General features: G+C 44.3%; 1 protein-coding gene across 2 annotated transcripts in view; it reads right to left on the bottom strand.

Moving 5' to 3' along the window:
• LOC119366612 (disease resistance protein RGA5-like) overlaps window positions 1-1,984 on the bottom strand; it is an 8,448-nt gene extending 6,464 nt beyond the window's left edge. Inside the window, exons 1-2 of one of the 2 annotated variants that reach the window (XM_037632377.1) lie at window positions 1,810-1,984; window positions 832-1,703 (exon numbers count right to left, since the gene is read on the bottom strand). In XM_037632377.1, the coding sequence (XP_037488274.1) occupies window positions 832-1,649 (818 nt within the window). In that variant the 5' untranslated portion in view covers window positions 1,650-1,703; window positions 1,810-1,984. The remainder of the gene's footprint in view (window positions 1-831; window positions 1,704-1,809) is intronic. The other variant, XM_037632376.1, reaches the window with a different exon arrangement.
• Between the last annotated feature and the right edge of the window lie 18,258 nt (window positions 1,985-20,242).

Here is a 20,242-nt window from a genome sequence, read left to right as displayed (position 1 = left end):
CATATGTCTTCTATTTAAGCACGGCTTGCATGTAGATTTATTACGTACAAAGAAACGGGCAAGTGATCTTCAATTTTGTCTCCAATCCTGATTTTGTTGAGATGTTCATCCACAATCCGAATCAGTACCGATATGAAAGAAAGACGGATAATGCACTATGGATTAAGATTGCACCCTAGATAGTATTTTTTTAATGGTTAACAGGTAAAATAACATCATATTCAGATTCTATATATTTTTCTAATCAAATTCCATACATAACATGTTAAATTTGGAGTTAATTACGGTTTATAAGATATGCGTATTTAAAAAAATTGAGTTAATTACGGTATATAAGATATGAGTATTTTAAAAAAATTGATCTGTATTGTTGGTTTCACGTCAGAAACGTCAGAGGGTTTTCTATAAAATAGCATGACGGACTAAGAATACCTTCTTCCTTTATTAGTAGGTATAGATATAGATATAGATAATTAGAAAAGCATGGAAAAAATAATGTAAGATGATTTCCATGGTGTTAACATTAACAAAAAGATAATACCAAATATAAGATACATATTGTGTCACCCACTTGTTAATTAGTTGTCCTTCTTATTTGACCACAATCATAATTGTCTTTTCCATCAGGATCGACGCTATGGATGCTGCTTAGATGTACAATCAGAGAACAAACTAAGTCATAATGTATTATGACTTATTATTTTGTTTATTATTTTTCTCCCCCGCAAAGAAAAGTCATAATGTATTATGTAGTTGGGATGTTGTGCCACTTGCGTGGACAGCATCTGCAGCAACATAAATGGCATGGTTTGTTGGGTGGGTGACGCGTACCTTTTCCTGCTAAGCAAATCTCGGACTAGGATAATGAGCTTCTCGACATCCAAATTTTCTGCATTAAAACTAGTATGTCTTCTCTTGTCAAGCTTAAAGAGAAGGTTGCTCAATACTTTCTTCATGTCCGGATTCCGAGACACAGACACAAAAGCTTTGTAATCAAATTTTACTGGAACGGCATCATATACTTCTCTGGCAAGTGTAGTCTTGCCCAATCCTCCAAATCCAACAATGGAGAGTGTCTTGAGTTGCTTACGGTCCCCATCAGTGATCTTCTTGATAATGTCGTCCCTTGCTTTCTCTAGGCCGATGATATTCTTCTTATCTCCGTAAAGAGCTTCCAAGAGAGGGTCAACGGTGGTCCTTGTGGCTGCAGCAGGTAGATTAGTAAGATTATACCTTTGATGTCGTTCGGCCACATCTTGCAACCGCTTATGGATCTCTTCGACTGCAGTGGAAATCTCACGGTTGGCCTTGCCCTTTTTAAAGACCTTTAGCATCTTGTCCATGAGCTTCTTGAAGTTGGACTGATCAGCAGTGGGGTCACTGCCCTCAACACGCACCAGGAGAGAGTCAACGACATCCTCCATGTCGTAAGACAGCTCCCTAACATCAGCAGCCCAAAGCTTGAGCTGCTCATCGAGCTGATCCCGCGGAACCTCTGCCACCTTGCCAAGGGCAGCCTGCATAATATCCAGCTCGTCGGAGAAGGACTTGACCTTTTTCTTGACTCCCTTCTGTAGCTTGTACTCCTTCTTGATAACCTTGCCCAGTTTGCCAAGGAGGGAGGCCATGGCCCCCACGGCCTGATCCATGGCTCACTCAATCTTCTCTTGTTGATGGTCACCGGGCATGAGGTTAGAATAGATCTGAATTAAGAAAAAAAAAACCAATGTTTCAGCAAGAGACTACAAGGGGAATAGAGAGATACCACAAAGGGATTCATGAAGCTAATGAGCAGTGAGGGGGCCTGACCTCGATCCAAAGACAACAGCGATGCAGAACGTGCTTCCGATGGTGGCAGCGGAGGGGAAGGAGGGCCTCGGCAGGATCAATCAATCTTGCTCTCTTGCTTTCTATCTGCACACAAGCTCTCTTGGTTCATTGGTCAGGAATGTTCCTGTGTGCCTAGTGGTTGCTGCTGTGTGGCTCTAGGGTCTCCTTCATATATATTGGGCAGAGGGGAGAGGGGATGGGTAGAAAGAGGACACGTATGTTGATATGCTTTATCCCATTATATGACGTCCCTAAGTCTAGCCACTATATATGTGTGCGTACAAAATCCATGGTGGGTTCACCATGCATATCTCCTTGTTACCTGTTTTGTTCTCTTTTCTCATTCTTGTGTTTCAGTATCCCCGTGGCCAAGTCACGTTGTGTCTAGCCAAACGCTGATGGATACTGTCACACAGAGTGGGCCCTAAGAATATCTCTCCATCGTCGGAGGAGCAAATCCAAACTCGAGTATTTAGTCCCTTGGCATATGTTTCGGCGAACCTGTGAGTTGTTACGGTTGATGTTAGAACAAGAAGTGACTCAACACTTCCATGGTTTTAAGGGATTATGGATATGTTAACTTTCTCTATGCTATGGACTATATAGACTTGCGATGAAATCGTCTCCTAGTATAACATAAAACTAGGGTCAATTCAACACCAGTGTTCTTCTAACAACGTGCCATCAATGTTTTCGGCATGGTTGTTACACTTAGCTCGTGCCCATGATCAGGAAAACATAAACATAATGCAAAACATGAGCTAGTCCTAGAGGCAAGACCAGGAATCAATTATACTATTTATTATTCTGCACGTGCACATGAGTTTTTCTCTTAGCCTCGTGAATTTTGCAGACTCGGGAACCATAGCAGTTATAGGCTAGAATATAACATTAATCATAAACTTTGAAATTAAAAATAATTTTATTATTCCCACCAAGGTTTATTTCCAACAGTCTCCCACCTAGAGTAGAGTCAATAATCTAATTTACATAACTTCTTTTCGACCAATGACAATCTGGTGTTGTTCATGTTTTGCAAGTGGTAGAGGCTTCTTCATTGGGTCTGACACATTCAAATCCATGTGAATCTTGAGTACTTTCATAAAACCCTTATATGCATGATCTCGGATAGTGTGATACTTGCGTTCAATATGTCTGGACTTGCGGTGTCACCTTGACTCATTTTCCTGAGCCGCGGTGGCGCTATTATCGCAATAAAGCTCGATTGGGTTCAATGTGTTTGGAACCACACCTCATTCTTCAAGAAACTTCTTCATCCAAACCATCTCTTGCGAAGCTTCTAAAGTTGTGATATATTTTGTCTCCGTTGTAGAATCTGCAATAGTGTTCTTAGAACTGTTCCAACACACTGCACAACCTTTGAGTGTGAAAACTTAGCCTGATTGAGAGTTGTGCTCATCTATATCAGTCATGAAGCTAGCAGTAGTGTAACCATTTACATTGATCTCTTCATCACCTCCATAGATAAGAGAAAATACTTAGTCTGTTTGAGTACTTTAGGAATATCTTTAACTGCTGCCCAGTGAGCCATTCCTGGATCACATTGGTAACTACTACGAACAGTTAGCGCATAAGAAACATCTGGTCTATATAGAGCATGACATACATGATGGTACTAATTGCCAATGCATATGAAACATCACTCGTTCGCACTCGCTCATCAGCTATCCATGTACAATGATTCTTGCTAAGTGTTTTATCATGTGACATGGGAAATAATCCCTTCTTAGTGTTCTTCATTTTAAACCTCTTTAAAACTTTGTCCACGTATGTGCTCTGACTAAGCGTTATTAGGCGTCTTGATCTATCTCTATATATTTAATTTTCTAATATATACACCGCTTCCCCTAAGTATTTTATTGAAAAACTCTTTTTCAGTAACACTTTAATTGTATTAAGAAATTTCACATCATTGCCAATCAACAATATGTCATCCACATGTAAGATTAAAATGCTTTTGCACAACCACTAAATTTTTTGTAGACACGAGATTCTTAGTCATTCCTGATAAAACCAAATATTTTGACAACTTGATCAAAGCATATATTCCAGCTCCTTGATGCTTGCTTCAAACCATGAATGACAATTTGAAGCTTTCACACCTTACCGACATCCTTAGAATTGACAAAACCATTTAGGAAAGCTATTTTGGCATTCATCTGTCATATCTCGTAACCAAAATAAGCTGCAATTTTCATCATAATCCACCTAGACATAAGCATTGCTACAGGCGAGAAAGTCTCAATGTAATTTCTTTAAAAAAAATTATATGTATACGGGTTCCTTTAAGAAAAAATGTTTTAAATATAGAATTGATGGAATTATTTCATCAAGTGCTAATTTGCGATATCAATGATTATAATTCTACATGTCGAAGACCAGCGACTACGAAAGTGATAGTGTTGGCATTGTGCGAGGTGGTCCTATCATCACACGCAACACTCCAATTGAGATCTAGCGGAGGAGGAATTGTCTATATTTGCGGCCCATGTTGTACGCGGTTCGTCGTCTATAGTGCACTAGGCCTTGGTGGTCAAATAGGCGTCCCAATCTCATCCCACCCCCGGCGGGCAGTCATCACCGGCAAGTGGCTCCTTGCCATCGTGCGGATTGGCGGGTCAAGGTTCTCTTGTCCAGCTGCGGCTGGCGAGGACACAGACACCTGCCTATGTATGTAAAGACGAATATACTTTTTTGCTTCTAGGGGAGTAAAGACGAATATACTTGATGGTCATAGGTTATTTGAACCTTGCAAAGGTTTGTCAAATTTATGAAGAAAAATATCTACACTTATAATAGCAAAGGCACGTCATTAGATTTCATATGATATATGTTTAATGTTGTAGATATAGATCAATTTGTCTATAAATTTGTGTTAAAATTTTTTCTATAAATTTGTTCCAAATTGACTAAGTTTGATGTAAAATAAATATATATGCTTTACGTTAGGAAAGCCAGTAGTACTAAGCAATCATTCCATTTATTCACTATGTTGCCATTTAAGAGCTCATATAAGATTCTACATCCATTTTATTTTTTCATGACAAACAACTAATTAAATGAAAAAGTAGCTTCAGCAAACTAAGCATCTATATATACACTGAGATGCTTAGTTCCACTTTGAGGAGTACTATGCACTTGCTCTAGCCACAGTGCATACTCAATGTGGCCTGAAATAAAAACGGAACTGGGTATCCGGACAAATTGCCTACTCTATTCAGTCAACATCGATGCGTAGAGCAAGTTCTATTGACTGACTGCAAGTATAACAATATACGAGTCATGATGTAACCACTACTGGAGGTGGTTGTACCGTGCAAATGTGTAGATAGATCATGACAGGACACCTACCGACAGCTTGTGGCTCAATAATTCATACAAGTTGCAGAATTATTTTATGTCGACATGAATGCATGGGATTGCTTGCTGAGATAGATATGCTACATGTAGAATGGCGGTATGGATGCGCAATTTTGTCACGTCTCCGCCTCCGTCAGGTTACTGGCATCGATGGACAACCTCCTACAGATGGGCCTGGGTGTTCCTTAACCAGCTGGGTGGTTGCAATGTGTATGACGTGTGGGCCGGGTGCACTGTGTGGGTGCCGTGAGTGCATGTGTGCCTATATACAGCGGCAGTTCCCTGTATTGAACTATGTTGATTAATGAATAGTATCTGAATCTCATCTCTCCCGTGTTCCTCTCCTCCTCCTCCTCTGGTTCCCCTTTTCTCCTCCCTATTCTTCCTGATCCTCTCTCAAATCCTGTTGTTGATCTATGAGACTAGTCTAGGGCCTCAAAAATTTCCACCCAGAAAAAGAAACCGCTAGCTGTGTACCCTTACCCTAATCTAATAAAGCTCCCTTTCCTCACAAAAAAGGGCAATGGGACAGCTACCTGTGTATACTGTAGGCCGTCATAATCTTGTTGTTCTAAACCACACTTTTTTTTAGCAAAACTCTAAGCCACACTTCATTCGTTCAGTAGTCATACATAGCAAATCTAGCCAAACCAAGATTCCTGGCCCGTTTTGGGAACCTTGGTTCTAGGTCGCTTGTTCAGATTTTTCTATTTTTTCTTTCCAGTTTTTTTTGGGTTTTCTTTATTTCCCCCTTTCTGAAATTTCTTCAAAACTGGTTTGAACAATTTCAAAAAATTCAACAATTTGGATTTTCAAAATAGTTAAAAATTAAGGAAAAAGTTCACAAAATTGTAAAATATTGAGGTTTTATAAAATGTTAACCGTTTCGAACAAATGTTCAAAATTGTTAAGAAATGATTGAGTTTACAAAACAGTGTCCGTAAATCTGAAACAATATTCAAAATTTTTAAAACATATCAAGGTTTTAAAAAACATAGTTGCAAATTTGAAAAGATGCTCATGTTTACAAAATAGTTAACAAAATTTAGCAAATATGTTCATTTTCAAAAAGTGTCCACACTATTAAAATTGTTAAGAAAGTAGCAAAAATGTTTGCATTTTCAAAAAATGTTCCAATTTTGAAAATTATATGGTTTTTAGTTTTTTTTCAAAATATCTTCATCCTATACAAAAAATGTTCACGTTCCCAATAAATGTTTGCAACGCTGAAACAATGACCATACTTATTAAAAAAATTGGCTATAGTGCAACAATGGCCCGGTCGGTCAGGGCGCACGCCGCTCCCCTGTGCGGGATCCCGACAATTAGACGCACATCAGTTACTCTAGGACCTCGAAATCACTAATTACGGGATACAACTTGCAAAGGTCACTACTAGCTTCTCTGGTGCGGACAAGTGGTGCACCGCATATGAGCCAATTATTCTCTGTCTTAAAGGAATAACCGTATTGCAATAAACATGATCTAATCATATTCATGCTCAACACAAACACCAAATAACTTTTATTTAGGTTCAATACTAATCCCGAAAGTATAGGGAGTATGCGATGATGATCATATCAATCTTGGAACCACTTCCAACATACATCCTCACTTCATTCTTAACTAGTCTGTATTTATTCTGTAACTCCTGTTTCAAGTTACTAATATTAGCAACTGAACAACTATCGAATACTCAGGGATTGCTACGATCACTAGTAAGGTACACATAGATAATAGGTATATCAAATATACCTTTGTTCACTTTGCCATCCTTCTTATCCGCCAAATATTTGGGGCAGTTCCACTTCCAGTGACCATTTCCTTCACAGTAGAAGCACTCAGTTTTAGGCTTAGGTCCAGCTTTGGGCTTCTTCACGGGAGTGACAATTTGCTTGCCATTCTTCTTGAAGTTCCCTTTCTTTCCCTTTGTCCTTTCCTTGAAACTAGTGGTCTTGTTTAATCATCAACACTTGATGCTCTTTCTTGATTTCTACCTTCGTTGATTTCGGCATCACGATGAGCTCGGGGATCGTTTTCATCATCCCTTGCATACTATAGTTCATCATGAAGTTCTAGTAACTTGGTGATGGTGACTAGAGAACTCTGTCAATCACTATCTTATCTGGAAGATTAACTCCCACTTGATTCAAGTGATTGTAGTATCCAGACATTCTGACCACATGCTCACTAGTTGAGCAATTCTCCTCCATCTTTTAAGCAAAGTACTTGTCAGAGGTTTCATACCTCTTGACACGGGCATGAGTCTAAAATACCAATTTCAGCTCTTGGAACATCTCATATGCTCCGTGATGTTTCAAAAATTTATTTGAAATCCCGGTTCTAAGTCGTAAAGCATGGTGCACTAAACTATCAAGTAGTCATCATATTGAGCTAGCCAAACGTTCATAACGTCTGGATCTGCTCCTGCAATAGGTCTGTCACCTAGCGGTGCATTAAGGACATAATTCTTCTGTGCAGCAATGAGGATACACCTCAAATCACGGACCCAGTCTGCATCATTGCTACTATCATCTTTCAACTTAGTTTTCTCTAGGAACATATAAAAACATAGGGAAGCTATAACACGAGCTATTGATCTACAACATAATTTGCAAAATACTATCAGGACTAAGTTCATGATAACTTAAAGTTCAATTAATCATATTACTTAAGAACTCCCACTTAGATAGACATCCCTCTAATCATCTAAGTGATCACGTGATCCAAATCAACTAAACCATGTCCGATCATCACGTAAGATGGAGTAGTTTTCAATGGTGAACATCACTATGTTGATCATATCTACTATATGATTCATGCTCGACCTTTCGGTCTCAGTGTTCCGAGGCCATATCTGCATATGCTAGGCTCGTCAAGTTTAACCCGAATATTCTGCATGTGCAAAACTGGCTTGCACCCACTGTATGTGAACGTAGAGCTTATCACACCCGATCATCACGTGGTTTTTCGGCACGACGTACTGTAGCAACGGCGCATACTCAGGGAGAACACTTATACCTTGAAATTTAGTAAGGGATCATCTTATAATGCTAACGCCATACTAAGAAAAATAAGATGCATGAAGGATAAACAACACATGCAATCAAAATATGTGACATGATATGTCCATCCTCATCTTGTGCCCATGATCTCCATCATCGAAGCATCGTCATGATCTCCATCGTTAGCGACACCTTGATCTTCATCGTAGCATCGTTGTCATCTCGCTAACTATTGTTACGACGACTATCGCTACCGCTTAGTAATAAAGTAAAACAATTACATGGCGATTGCATTGCATACAATAAAGCGACAACCATATGGCTCCTACTAGTTGCCGATAACTTTATTACAAAACATGATCATCTCATACAACAATTCATATCACATCATGCCTTGACCATATCACATCACAGCAAGCCCTGCAAAAACAAGTTAGACATCCTCTACTTTGTTGTTCCAAGTTTTACGTGGCTGCTACGGGCTTCTAGCAAGAACCATACTTACATACGCATCAAAACCACAACAATTTTTCGTGAAGTGTGATGTTTTAACCTTCAACAAGGACCGAGCGTAGCCACACTCGATTCAAATAAAGTTGGAGAAACAGACACCCGCCAGCCACCTATGTACATAAGCACGTCGGTAGAACCAGTCTCATGAACGCGGTCATGTAATGTCGGTCCGGCCGCTTCATCCAACAATACCGCCGAATCAAAGTATGACATGCTGGTAAGAAGTATGACTAATATCGCCCACAACTCTTTGTGTTCTACTCGTGCATATAACATCTACGCATAGACCTGGCTCGGATGCCACTGTTGGGAACGCAGTAATTTCAAAAAAATTCCTACGATCACGCAAGATCTGTCTAGTTGATGCATAGCAACGGGGGGAGAGTGTGTCGACGTACCCTCATAGACCGAGAGCGAAAGCGTTAAGCAACGCGGTTGATGTAGTCGAACGTCTTCACAATCCAACCGATGAAGTACCAAATGCATGGCACCTCCGCCATCTGCACACGTTCAGCTCGGTGACGTCCCTCGTACTCTCGATCCAGCTGAGGCCGAGGGAGAGTTTCGTCAGCACGACAGCATGGTGACGATGATGATGAAGTAACTGGCATTGGGCTTCGCCTAAGCACTATGACGATATGATCGAGGTGGAAATTTGTTGAGGGGGGCACCGCACACGGCTAAAAGATCAACTTGATCAACTTGTGTGTCCATGGGGTGCCCCCTTCCCCCGTATATGAAGAAGGGGGGAGGAGGAGGCCGGCCAGGGGAGGAGGCGCGCCATAGGGGGGGGGCAATCCTACTCCAAGTAAGAATCACCCCCCCTTTCCTATTGCAACTAGGAGAAGGGGGGAGGAGGGGGAGGAGAGAAGGAAAGGGGGGCCTGAGGGAGTCCTGGACTAGGGGGTGTCCGAATAGCCGAACTATCATCACGGCCGGACTCCAAGACTATGAAGATACAAGATTGAAGACTTCGTCCCGTGTCCGGATGGGACTTTCCTTGGCGTGGAAGGCAAGCCTGGCGATACGGATATGTAGATCTCCTACCATTGTAACCGACTCTGTGTAACCCTAACCTATCTGGTGTCTATATAAACCGGAGGGTTTTAGTCCATAGGACGAACAACAATCATACCATAGGCTAGCTTCTAGGGTTTAGCCTCTACGATCTCGTGGTAGATCTACTCTTGTACTACCCATATCATCAATATTAATCAAGCAGGAGTAGGGTATTACCTCCATCGAGAGGACCCGAACCTGGGTAAAAACATCGTGTCCCTTGTCTCCTGTTACCATCCGCCTAGACACACAGTTCGGGACCCCCTACCCAAGATCCGCCATTTTTGACACCGACATTGGTGCATTCATTGAGAGTTCCTCTGTGTCGTCACCTATAGGCCCGATGGCTCCTTCGATCATCAGCAACGACGCAGTCCAGGGTGAGACTTTTCTCCCCGGACAGATCTTCGCATTCGGCGGCATTGCACTGCGGGCCAATTCGCTTGGCCATCTGGAGCAGATCAAAAGCTACGCCCCTGGCCATCAGGTCAGATTTGGAAGCTTAAACTACACGGCCGATATCCACGGAGACTTGATCTTCGACGGATTCGAGCCATAGCCAAGCGCGCCGCACTGTCTCGATGGGCACGATCTAGCTCTGCCGCCGAACAGTGTCCTGGAGGCCGCACCAATACCCGCTCCGACCCTTTCCGGAGCTGGATTCCCCGATCGAGGTCGAGTGGTTGGACACCGCCTCGGGGGCTACGATCTCAGCGGCGATTGAGCCGAACGCTATCCCTGTCCCTTGCGAAGACCGTGAGTCCAAGGTGCCGGACTCCTCTCCGGACTACGAACCCTTCGCGCCCCCACCAATCGAATCTGATTGGGCGCCGGTCATGGAGTTCACTGCTGCTGACATCTTTCAGCACTTGCCCTTTGGCGACATCCTAAATTCACTAAAGTCTCTCTCTTTATCCGGAGAGCCCTGGCCGGACTATGGCCAGGAAGGTTGGGACGCGGACGACGAAGAAATTCAACGCCCACCCACCACCCACTTCGTAGCCACTGTCGAAAGCTTACACGACGTGCTCGATTTCGACTCCGAAGACATCGACGGTATGGACGACGATGTCGGAGACAACCACGAACCAGCGCCTATAGGATGCTGGACAACCACCTCATCCCACGATGTATACATGGTGGATACACCTAAAGGAAATGAGGACGAGGAACAACGGGATGCTACGAAGGATAAATCCCTCGAAAAGCAGTCAACTCACTTCACGTGATAAAAGGAAAAAACAGAGCGGCGCCCATCAAGACGCGCGCCGCACATACTACCCTAGCGGAGCACCAACACTGGTTGTCAAAACCAATCACCTTCGACCATCAGGACTACTCCGAAAGTATCCGGAATGCAAGATGGACTGCCTGGATATTGGATCCTATAATCGAGGGATTTTAATTTACACAAGTCCTCATGGATGGCGGCAGTGACATAAACCTGATATATATCAGGACACAATCCGCAGGATGGGGATAGACCCAACCAAAATTCGCCATAGCAACACCTCCTTTAAAGGGGTAATGCCAGGCCCATATGCCCATTGTACGGGCTCCCTTCTGCTAGAAGTTGTGTTCGGTTCATCCGACAACTTCCGTCACGAAAAGTTAGTTTTCCACGTCGCCCCATTTAAAAGTAGCCATCAAGCACTATGGGGACGCGAAGCTTTCGCCCGCTTTAATGCAATGCCGCATTATGCATCTCTAACACTTAAAATGCCCGGTCCACGCGGCATCATCTCATTAAAAGGGAGTACTAAGTGTTACTCGAGCACGGAAGACCGTGAGACTGCCTTGACAGCCCCACACCTATCCGGCTCCGCTAGTCAAAAAACCTGAATAGGTCATTCAAACCCCGGACACGGCAAGACGATTCCGGCGCCTACTAGCGGCATACCCCCATACAAGGGGCTGCATGCATGTACAACAAGAGACAATAAAGCTCAATTTTATTCACTTCTTTGAATCGTACTCCGTTTATTTAATATAAAGTACATCTTTTGCACGATCCTTTTTCTTTTAAACTAAGTTCCTCTCTTTTACAGATGAACAACGTGCTACACCCGTCCAGGATACGGCACTACGGAGACACAGGCGCAGACGTGCAGTAGGGACCCGTTGCAAGGATTCTTTTCAGATTAAGACCCTGCGTAAACCTTTTTTACTGTCTCTTGTTGATATACATCCCCCGGATTCTTACTATAACCGAGAACGAGGCTGGCATTTTGGCATTGGCCGCACCGGAATTTTTGCGCGTTCCTGGACACCAGGGGCTTAGGGCATTATTCTGCCCGTTTTTATAAAGACCGAATACCTTAGGGAGTGTTCGGCGTCTCGAGTTAGGCCTTACATGCATCAGCTCCGAATCATGTCTTTGGTCAAATGTTGGATTTGCCCTGCTCCTGTGTTTTGCTGCCTTACGTTCCGTCCTATCGGCTAACGTGGCACCAGGAGAACTACTGCAATTGTGCCCCGGTTCGGCCGGGCGAGCACCTTAGTAGAGAAAGCCGAAAACTGACTGTCATGATATAGCGAGAGACTGGTCAACCACTCGACGACTCACCGGAATGTTTAGAATTCCTCCACATTAACGAAGGACCGGTTTTCGGTCAGGCACATACGCACCCCGAATTCGGGAGAGTGCGATGCCCCCAGGGGCTATATAGTAGCCCCACCCTCGAACTCCTATGGCTAAGTGAAAGTGATAAAGCATTATAGTCCGGTTGCCTAGTTTGCTACGCTACCACCTCCTTAACAGGACCAAGACATTGGATTAAGTGTGAAAAAGCGCCTTCTTTGCAAACACCCCCGCACTATGTGCGTGGGGGCTGAAGCCAAGGACTGCAATCTTTCAGGTTATATATACATATACATAAACGGCCGCACAGGGAGTAGTTTACTACTTGAACGCACAAGTATAAAAAGCTCTTATAATCTATTGAAACATTGTTTTCACAAATCATACATGTCATTTAAACATAATATCCTTCGAGCACTGCGTCTCTATTAAACGAGCGCCCTGCAGGACTTCCTCAAAGTAGTGCTCGGCAGGTACTCGGCTTCTGTCCGAATCTTGGGATGCAACATCGGTGGCCTTCATCTCTGCCCAGTATGTCTTGACACGGGCCAGAGCCATCTGCGTTCCCTCAATACACGCCGACCGCTTCATTGCATCGATACACGGTACCGCACCAAGGAACTGCTGCACTAAACCAAAATAACTCTTCGGCTGGGGTCCGCCCGGCCACAAATGAGTCATGACATGCTTCATGGCAAGTCCGGATAATCGATTCAGTTCGGCCCATTCAGCCAACCGATCGGTCAACGGAAGAGGATGCTCCGGACTATGGAATTGCGACCAATATAGCTCTTCCCTTCTGTGCCCCTTCTGGCCTCGGAAGTGCTCAATCGTGTCCACAGCGCTTGCCGCTAAGTCCAGATAAGCATCCTCCGAACTCCACAACTTGTCCAACTGAGCATACTTGGGATCCGTATATTTCCTCCGCAGCAGAAACGGTTTTCCAGCCGCAATAGCCCCGACCTGACTCAGCTCCTCCTTGACAGCTCTCAATGCCGAGCGGGCATCCTTGGATTCGGTGGCAGCCTTTTTCAGGCCCTCTTGCTCCGCTTGACGTTCTTTTTCAAGAACCTCACAACGATCGGTCGTATTCTTCAACTTTCTGGCCATATCGGCCATTTCCTCTTTGCTTCGGCAGCGAGCAGCCCGTTCGGCTTCTAGCTCTTCGGCCGCCTTTAAAGTGGCTGCATTACTATTTCTGGCTTGCTCCTTCGCTCGGGCGAGTCCCGCTCGAGCGAGTTCTGGCACCATCTGCATTAAGCATACACGTAGTAAGGCATGGGCGTCAAGCTCGCTTACCAGGTGTCCGCGTAGAAGTCGCATACCTTGTGACTCGTCAAACCATTTATTGACCAGCGCGATGTCCGCATCCGCCTTGTCAAGTTGCCGCTTTAGTTCAGCATATTCATCAGTCCGGCTGGCCACCGGACGACCCGCCACCTATTTAGGAGCGGCGATATGTTATAACTGAGATTTTGATCCTCGGCACGCTGTCAATTTTGACAACATACCGAGTCTCAGGGGCTACTATCTATACAGGGCGCATTCTATATGCATAACTGTTAGAAGGTACATCATTTTTGCGTACCTCGAACCCCGTCAGTAAGCTTCTGACGGCTTCATGCAATCCGCTCTCGGTGGATGCAATCCTTTCAATCATCGTACCCATTAGCACACGGTGATCCTCTGAGATAGCCGCTCGCCCGAGCAGATCCTTCAGCTCCTCTGACCGCACACCACTTGGCGCCGGACCTTCCGGCCCCGCCGGACTTGGGGGAACCCTCCGCGACGATACCTCAGGGTCGTCCGCCTCGCATGAGGGTGCGACAGGTGGAGGCGTCTCGCTCTCCATCATCTCCGGAAGAAGATCCCCCGAAGACGAGCTCTGCTGAGAAGGGCTGAGATCCGAACTACAAGGTACAATTTCGGTTATCTTCAGAAATAAATACAGGGATGTTCCTTACTTACAAAACCCCTTTCCTTTTACTTACGGCTCGCTGGAGGGCTGATCCCCTTAGGGAAATAGTGCGGCTGGGTTACTTCCCAGCGCCGGACTCTCTGACGAAGATTCCTTTCCCCTCTTTGAGGCCTTGACCTCCGGATCTTCCGAAGCGGTCCTCTTCTCTCCTCGGAAGGTGGGGCTTTTAATCCCTCCTTCCTTGATAGCCTCCTTCACAGAGGCAGTTGCTTCCCCGCTCCCCCCTTTTGCCTTCTTCAAAAGGTGCGGCCTTCAACATCTTGGTCAGCATGGGATCCGGCGTGGTCTCTGGGAGGGGAGCCGGACACCTTATCAACTTTGCCTTGGTTATCCACTCCTGTTCAAGAAACGGTTCCTTTAAAGGACACATATATACGGCAAATGAATGAACAGCCTGTCCGGTTACCAGACTACTTACTTGAGTATCTGGGCGATTGCAGCTTAGTCCTGCGTCCTCAGTCAGGTCCGGACACTTCTCTTGTGATCTGAATAACAGTTTATACATCTCCACGGGCGTCGTACCAATAAAATTTTGGAGAGCTCGTGGTCCCTCCGGATTGAATTCCCACAGGTGGAGGGGGCGACGTTTGCAGGGCAGAAGGCGCCGAATTAACATAACCTGCGCCACTGCAACCAGATTGATCTCTCTTTCTTGGAGGTCTCGAATACGGCCCTGCAACAAAGGGACGTCCTTGGACGGCCCCCAGTCGAGCCCCTTGTTGACCCATCACGCCAGCCGCTGTGGTGGACCTGAGCGGAAGGCAGGAAGCGCCACCCATTTGGTGCCCCTGGGAGCGGTAATATAAAACCACTCCCGTTGCCACAAACCAAGCTCCTCTTGAAAAGATCCCTCGGGCCATGGAGCATCAGCACATTTGCTTATGACCGCCCCTCCGCACTCTGCTTGCTGCCCCTCGATCATCTTTGGCTCCACCTTGAAGGTCTTGAGCCACAATCCAAAGTGAGGGGTAATATGGAGGAAGGCCTCACATACGACAATGAATGACGAGATATGGAGGATGGACTCCGGATTCAAGTCATGGAAATCCAGCCCATAATAAAACATGAGCCCCCGCACAAAGGGATCCGTGGGGAAGCCTAAACCCCGAAGGAAGTGTGACACAAACACCACGCTCTCGCCAGGCTCGGGAGTGGGAATGACCTGCCCTGGAGCAGGCAGCCTATGCGAAATCTCGCCGGTAAGATACATGGCGTCTCGCAGCTTTAGCACATCTTCTTCTGTGACGGAAGAAGCCATCAACCGGCCAAGTTGGTCGGAGCCGGACATTGTCGAAGGTCCGAAGCGCCTAGATCTGAAGCTTTGGGTGTTAGAACTCGAAGCGCGAGGCGAACTCGATGGAGGGTGTAAAAAGGAAGAGGGCCTTGGTCTCGTTATAAAGAGGTTGAATACCAAGAGCCCTCCCCGTGGTCGATTAGGACTCGCCTTTGATAGAGGAGGCGTGCCAACGGGCACGGTTGGGTTACCCACGTCCGTATTGATGAGAATCCCGGAATAAGGGGGCACGATCTATGCTTTGATAAAACATGCTAGGGAAACCGCCTCGCTAGACGCGCTGAGGTGGAACCGTAAAAAAACGATTCATATAAAAGGCCTGGCCGTGGTGAGATGACACGCCACGGAATACGTCAGCAGATCTGTGCAAAAGTTATTCTCTCTACGATAGTATGTGGAACTTGTTTTGCAGAGCCGGACACTATCCTGGTGATCAAGACCTTCTATGAAGTATTCGGAGGAGGAACCCGCCTTGCAATGCCGAAGACAATATGCGCGCCGGACTCGTCGTCATTGAAGCCTGGTTCAGGGGCTACTGAGGGAGTCCTGGACTAGGGGGTGTCCGGATAGCCGAACTATCATCATGGCCGGACTCCAAGACTATGAAGATACAAGATTGAAGACTTCGTCCCGTGTCCGGATGGGACTTTCCTTGGCGTGGAAGGCAAGCTTGGCGATACGGATATGTAGATCTCCTACCATTGTAACCGACTCTGTGTAACCCTAACCTATCCGGTGTCTATATAAACCGGAGGGTTTTAGTCCATAGGACGAACAACAATCATACCATAGGCTAGCTTCTAGGGTTTAGCCTCTACGATCTCGTGGTAGATCTACTCTTGTACTACCCATATCATCAATACTAATCAAGCAGGATTAGGGTATTACCTCCATCGAGAGGGCCCGAACCTGGGTAAAAACATCGTGTCCCTTGTCTCCTGTTACCATCCGCCTAGACGCACAGTTCGGGACCCCCTACCCGAGATCCGCCGGTTTTGACACCGACACACTACTAGGAAAAGGGCTACTAATGGCGCACCAATTTTGCCTACTAATGGCGCATCACTGGTGCGCCATTAGTATCACGTCACTAGAATTTTTTTCTAATGGCGCACCACTGGTGCGCCATTAGTATCTGGTATACTAATGGCGCACCAGGCAGTGCGCCATTAGTTTTGCCCACGGTGCGCCACTAGTGTCTGCTATACTAATGGCGCATCACACTGTAATGCGCCATTAGTAACAATTTTTTTAATTTTTTTTCTTAATCTCAGGTCAGTATTTCACCTATGAGATATCCAACACATATATATACAACAAGCATCCATATAACAATCATAGCCAACACACAAGTTCCATCATATATACGAACATAGCCAACACACAAGTTCCATCATATATACATACATAGACAACACACAAGTTCCGTCGTTACATATTACAAAAGTTTCACATTGTTCATCCAACACCGTTATCCATCAATTCACAAAAGTTTTACATTGATACAAAATAAAAACACAAATGGAAAAGAAGCACTCCATCCATGCAAGCTTCCGTGAATTAAATCAAATCTGCAAAATGATAAACAAGAAGTTAGAAGAAGAAAAAGAAGAAGACTAGAAGAATACTAGAAGAAGAAGAACACTAGAAGAAGAATAAGAAGAATTTTGGAAAAGAAATAAGAAAAAGACTATAAGCTTATTATGTAAACTTGATCATTTTGTGCTAACATAAGTTATTTTGGAGCTAACCTATAGGAAATTAAGCATATAAGCTCTAAGTTAGTATATTAGAGCCAACTTAGGTAAAATCAAGCTAACCTATGTCATTTTGGAAAAGAAGAAGAATAAGAAAAAGACTATAAGCTTATTATGTAAACCTGATCATTTTGTGCTATCATAAGTTATTTTGGAGCTAACCTATAGGAAACTAAGCATATAAGCTCTAAGTTAGTATATCAGAGCCAACTTAGGTAAAATGAAGCTAACCTATGTCATTTTGGAAAAGAAGAAGAATAAGAAAAAGACTATAAGCTTATTATGTAAATTTGATCATTTTGTGCTAACATAAGTTATTTTGGAGCTAACCTATAGGAAACTAAGCATATAAGCTCTAACTTAGCATATTAGAGCCAACTTAGGTAAACAACAGATATCATAATGAGATGGGTGAAGCTAGGGGAGATCTCTCATTTTATATACCTGCGTCATGGATGATACTGAAGTCCCAAGTATGATAGTGAAGAACTCGGAAGCATCCAACTCGTACTGCGGTGTCGCAGAGCGGCGGTGGCTGCTTCCCGCCATCTCTGATAATTAAGCAGCAGAAGAGACCAATTAGTACCCTTAAAACCGAACAAGGCAAGGCAAGGTATTAAGACAGATGTGAACACATGAGATAAAATCTAGAGACGTGAACACATGAGAACTACTCGTCATCATCACCAATATTGTGACCAGTGTGATCTTCATCATCACTACCATATTGCATCATAGTTTCATCGTGGTCATTCTCCAATAATTCAAACTGATTGTATGATAAGATAGCAGAGAGATACATTCCAAACTGTGAATGTGGTATGGCAATGGACTTGTAATCATATCGTTGTTCATAGCTAAAATAACACCTTGTATATAAGAAGAAATCATGATCTGGCAGACATATAGATTTACCAGATTTACCAGCAAACTTGTGTGCCTAACTATCTATATCTAGGAAATCAAAGTTATTTCAACTTTGATGTTTGGAATATACCTAGAGAAACATGATTTATTTATTTTACTTCACACTCACAACTAAACAGCTTGAGCAAAAAGGACTCGATAAAAGGTATCACTATGCATAATTATTTGTAGCTACAAACAATACATGTAATGAGCTAGAAAAGCCACCTTACCATCATTAACAGTACTCATAAGTCATAACCCACTTTCCAAATTTAATTGGGAACCCTTTCATAACCATCACCTTTTCTAAAAATCCTAGCAGGACAAAGTTGACTGCCTTGAAGAGACGTACTATGTATTATTGCCAGTTTGGCACAACTTTGCCTCCTCACTCATCTTGCTCCAACTTACGTACGTGATAGTAAAGGGCAAGTGTGAGCTAAGGTACCAGGAGATTATTTTGATATTGAGAATGAGCATCCATTGCTCACTGAATTATGCAAGTGTTATCCACGTGTGATATTTACACTTCACTTTCACAGTGTGCGTGGGGAAAGTGACTTTTAAAAATCTTCTAACTTACACTTGAGCAATCACATCTAACTAATGGTACTCGATAATTAATATTCAGAAATCTCTGCATAGCGAGAGAGCAGTTACAGAGAAGACTGTGTTGCATGTTTCACCCGAGGGAAAGCTTCTTCTTTTGACTGAAGACAGGCGCCCCAGAGCACAAGTGTGAGTGTGTCTCAGGTTCAGTTAAGCTGTGGGACAGTGGAGCTGGTTCAGTCAAGCCAATTCAAGCTGCAACGAACGAATGAATTCGCAAGCAACACTTGCAGCAGAAAGTTCACCAAGAGAACAGGCCTGTCATTGCTCACTGAATTATGCAAATGTTATCGACGTGTGCTATGTTGTTCTTCAAGTTTCTTTACCTCAAATGAAGATCGGTCCTTCGCCCACTGTTTTCCAGGATTTTAGTGTGTTCCCAACAGCGAGCAGATGCTGTATTCACTTCGAGTCGCGGCAAAACATACCAGACTTTGGTCATCACTACGGAACCAAACGAATGGCAAAAAGGACTCGATAAAAGGTATCACTATGCATAATTATTTGTAGCTACAAACAATACATGTAATGAGCTAGAAAAGCCACCTTACCATCATTAACAGTACTCATAAGTCATAACCCACTTTCCAAATTTAATTGGGAACCCTTTCATAACCATCACCTTTTCTAAAAATCCTAGTTAATTTTGTCCTTTCTTAAAATCAAGCTTGAAATTAACAACACTTCTTTTCTTAACTCTAATCTCATGAATTATCTCACGCAACAATAGCACACCATCTAAAATAAACAACGGCTCTGCTTTGACCACAGTAAAAGTCATAAAAGGAACATTTAGCAAACATATAGGCCTATATCTTTGGATCATCATTCCCTTTAGGCAACAAAGTAATAATGCCATAGTTAAGTCTTCCTACATCCAACTTTCCATTAAAAAAATCATGAAACAGAGGCATCAAATCATAGTTAATGTTCCATCCTTTCAACTTTTTTCTCACTACTCTAACTCTATTTTGCCACTTATCTAACTTAGTTGTATCAAAATGAAATGCATTCCAAACTTTGCTGGCCACCTCACTTAGATGCTCTCTAAGAAACCAGAAATACCTGGGGCGGCCTGGTAGCGGACGTCGGGGTGGGGGCCAGGGGGGTGGACGGGGTCCTGGCCCCGCAGGTGCGGCGGCTCCGACGGCGGGAGTGGGTCGGAGGAGGAGGAGTGGGCCATCTTCTTCTCGCCGCCGTCGCCGGCGCCGGCCTCCAGGTCCTGGCCGGCTCCCATGGTCGACGGACGGAGATCGGTGGGGACGGGGCGACGGCGGCAGGGGACGGCAGGGGACGGAGGGGATGGATGGGGCGTGGGGGCGCGGG

Source organism: Triticum dicoccoides, chromosome 2B (assembly GCF_002162155.2).
Source record: "Triticum dicoccoides isolate Atlit2015 ecotype Zavitan chromosome 2B, WEW_v2.0, whole genome shotgun sequence".
Taxonomy (NCBI): Eukaryota; Viridiplantae; Streptophyta; class Magnoliopsida; order Poales; family Poaceae; genus Triticum; species Triticum dicoccoides.
The sequence above is the reverse complement of the archived record's forward strand: the minus strand, read 5'-3'. Positions and strand labels throughout refer to the sequence as shown.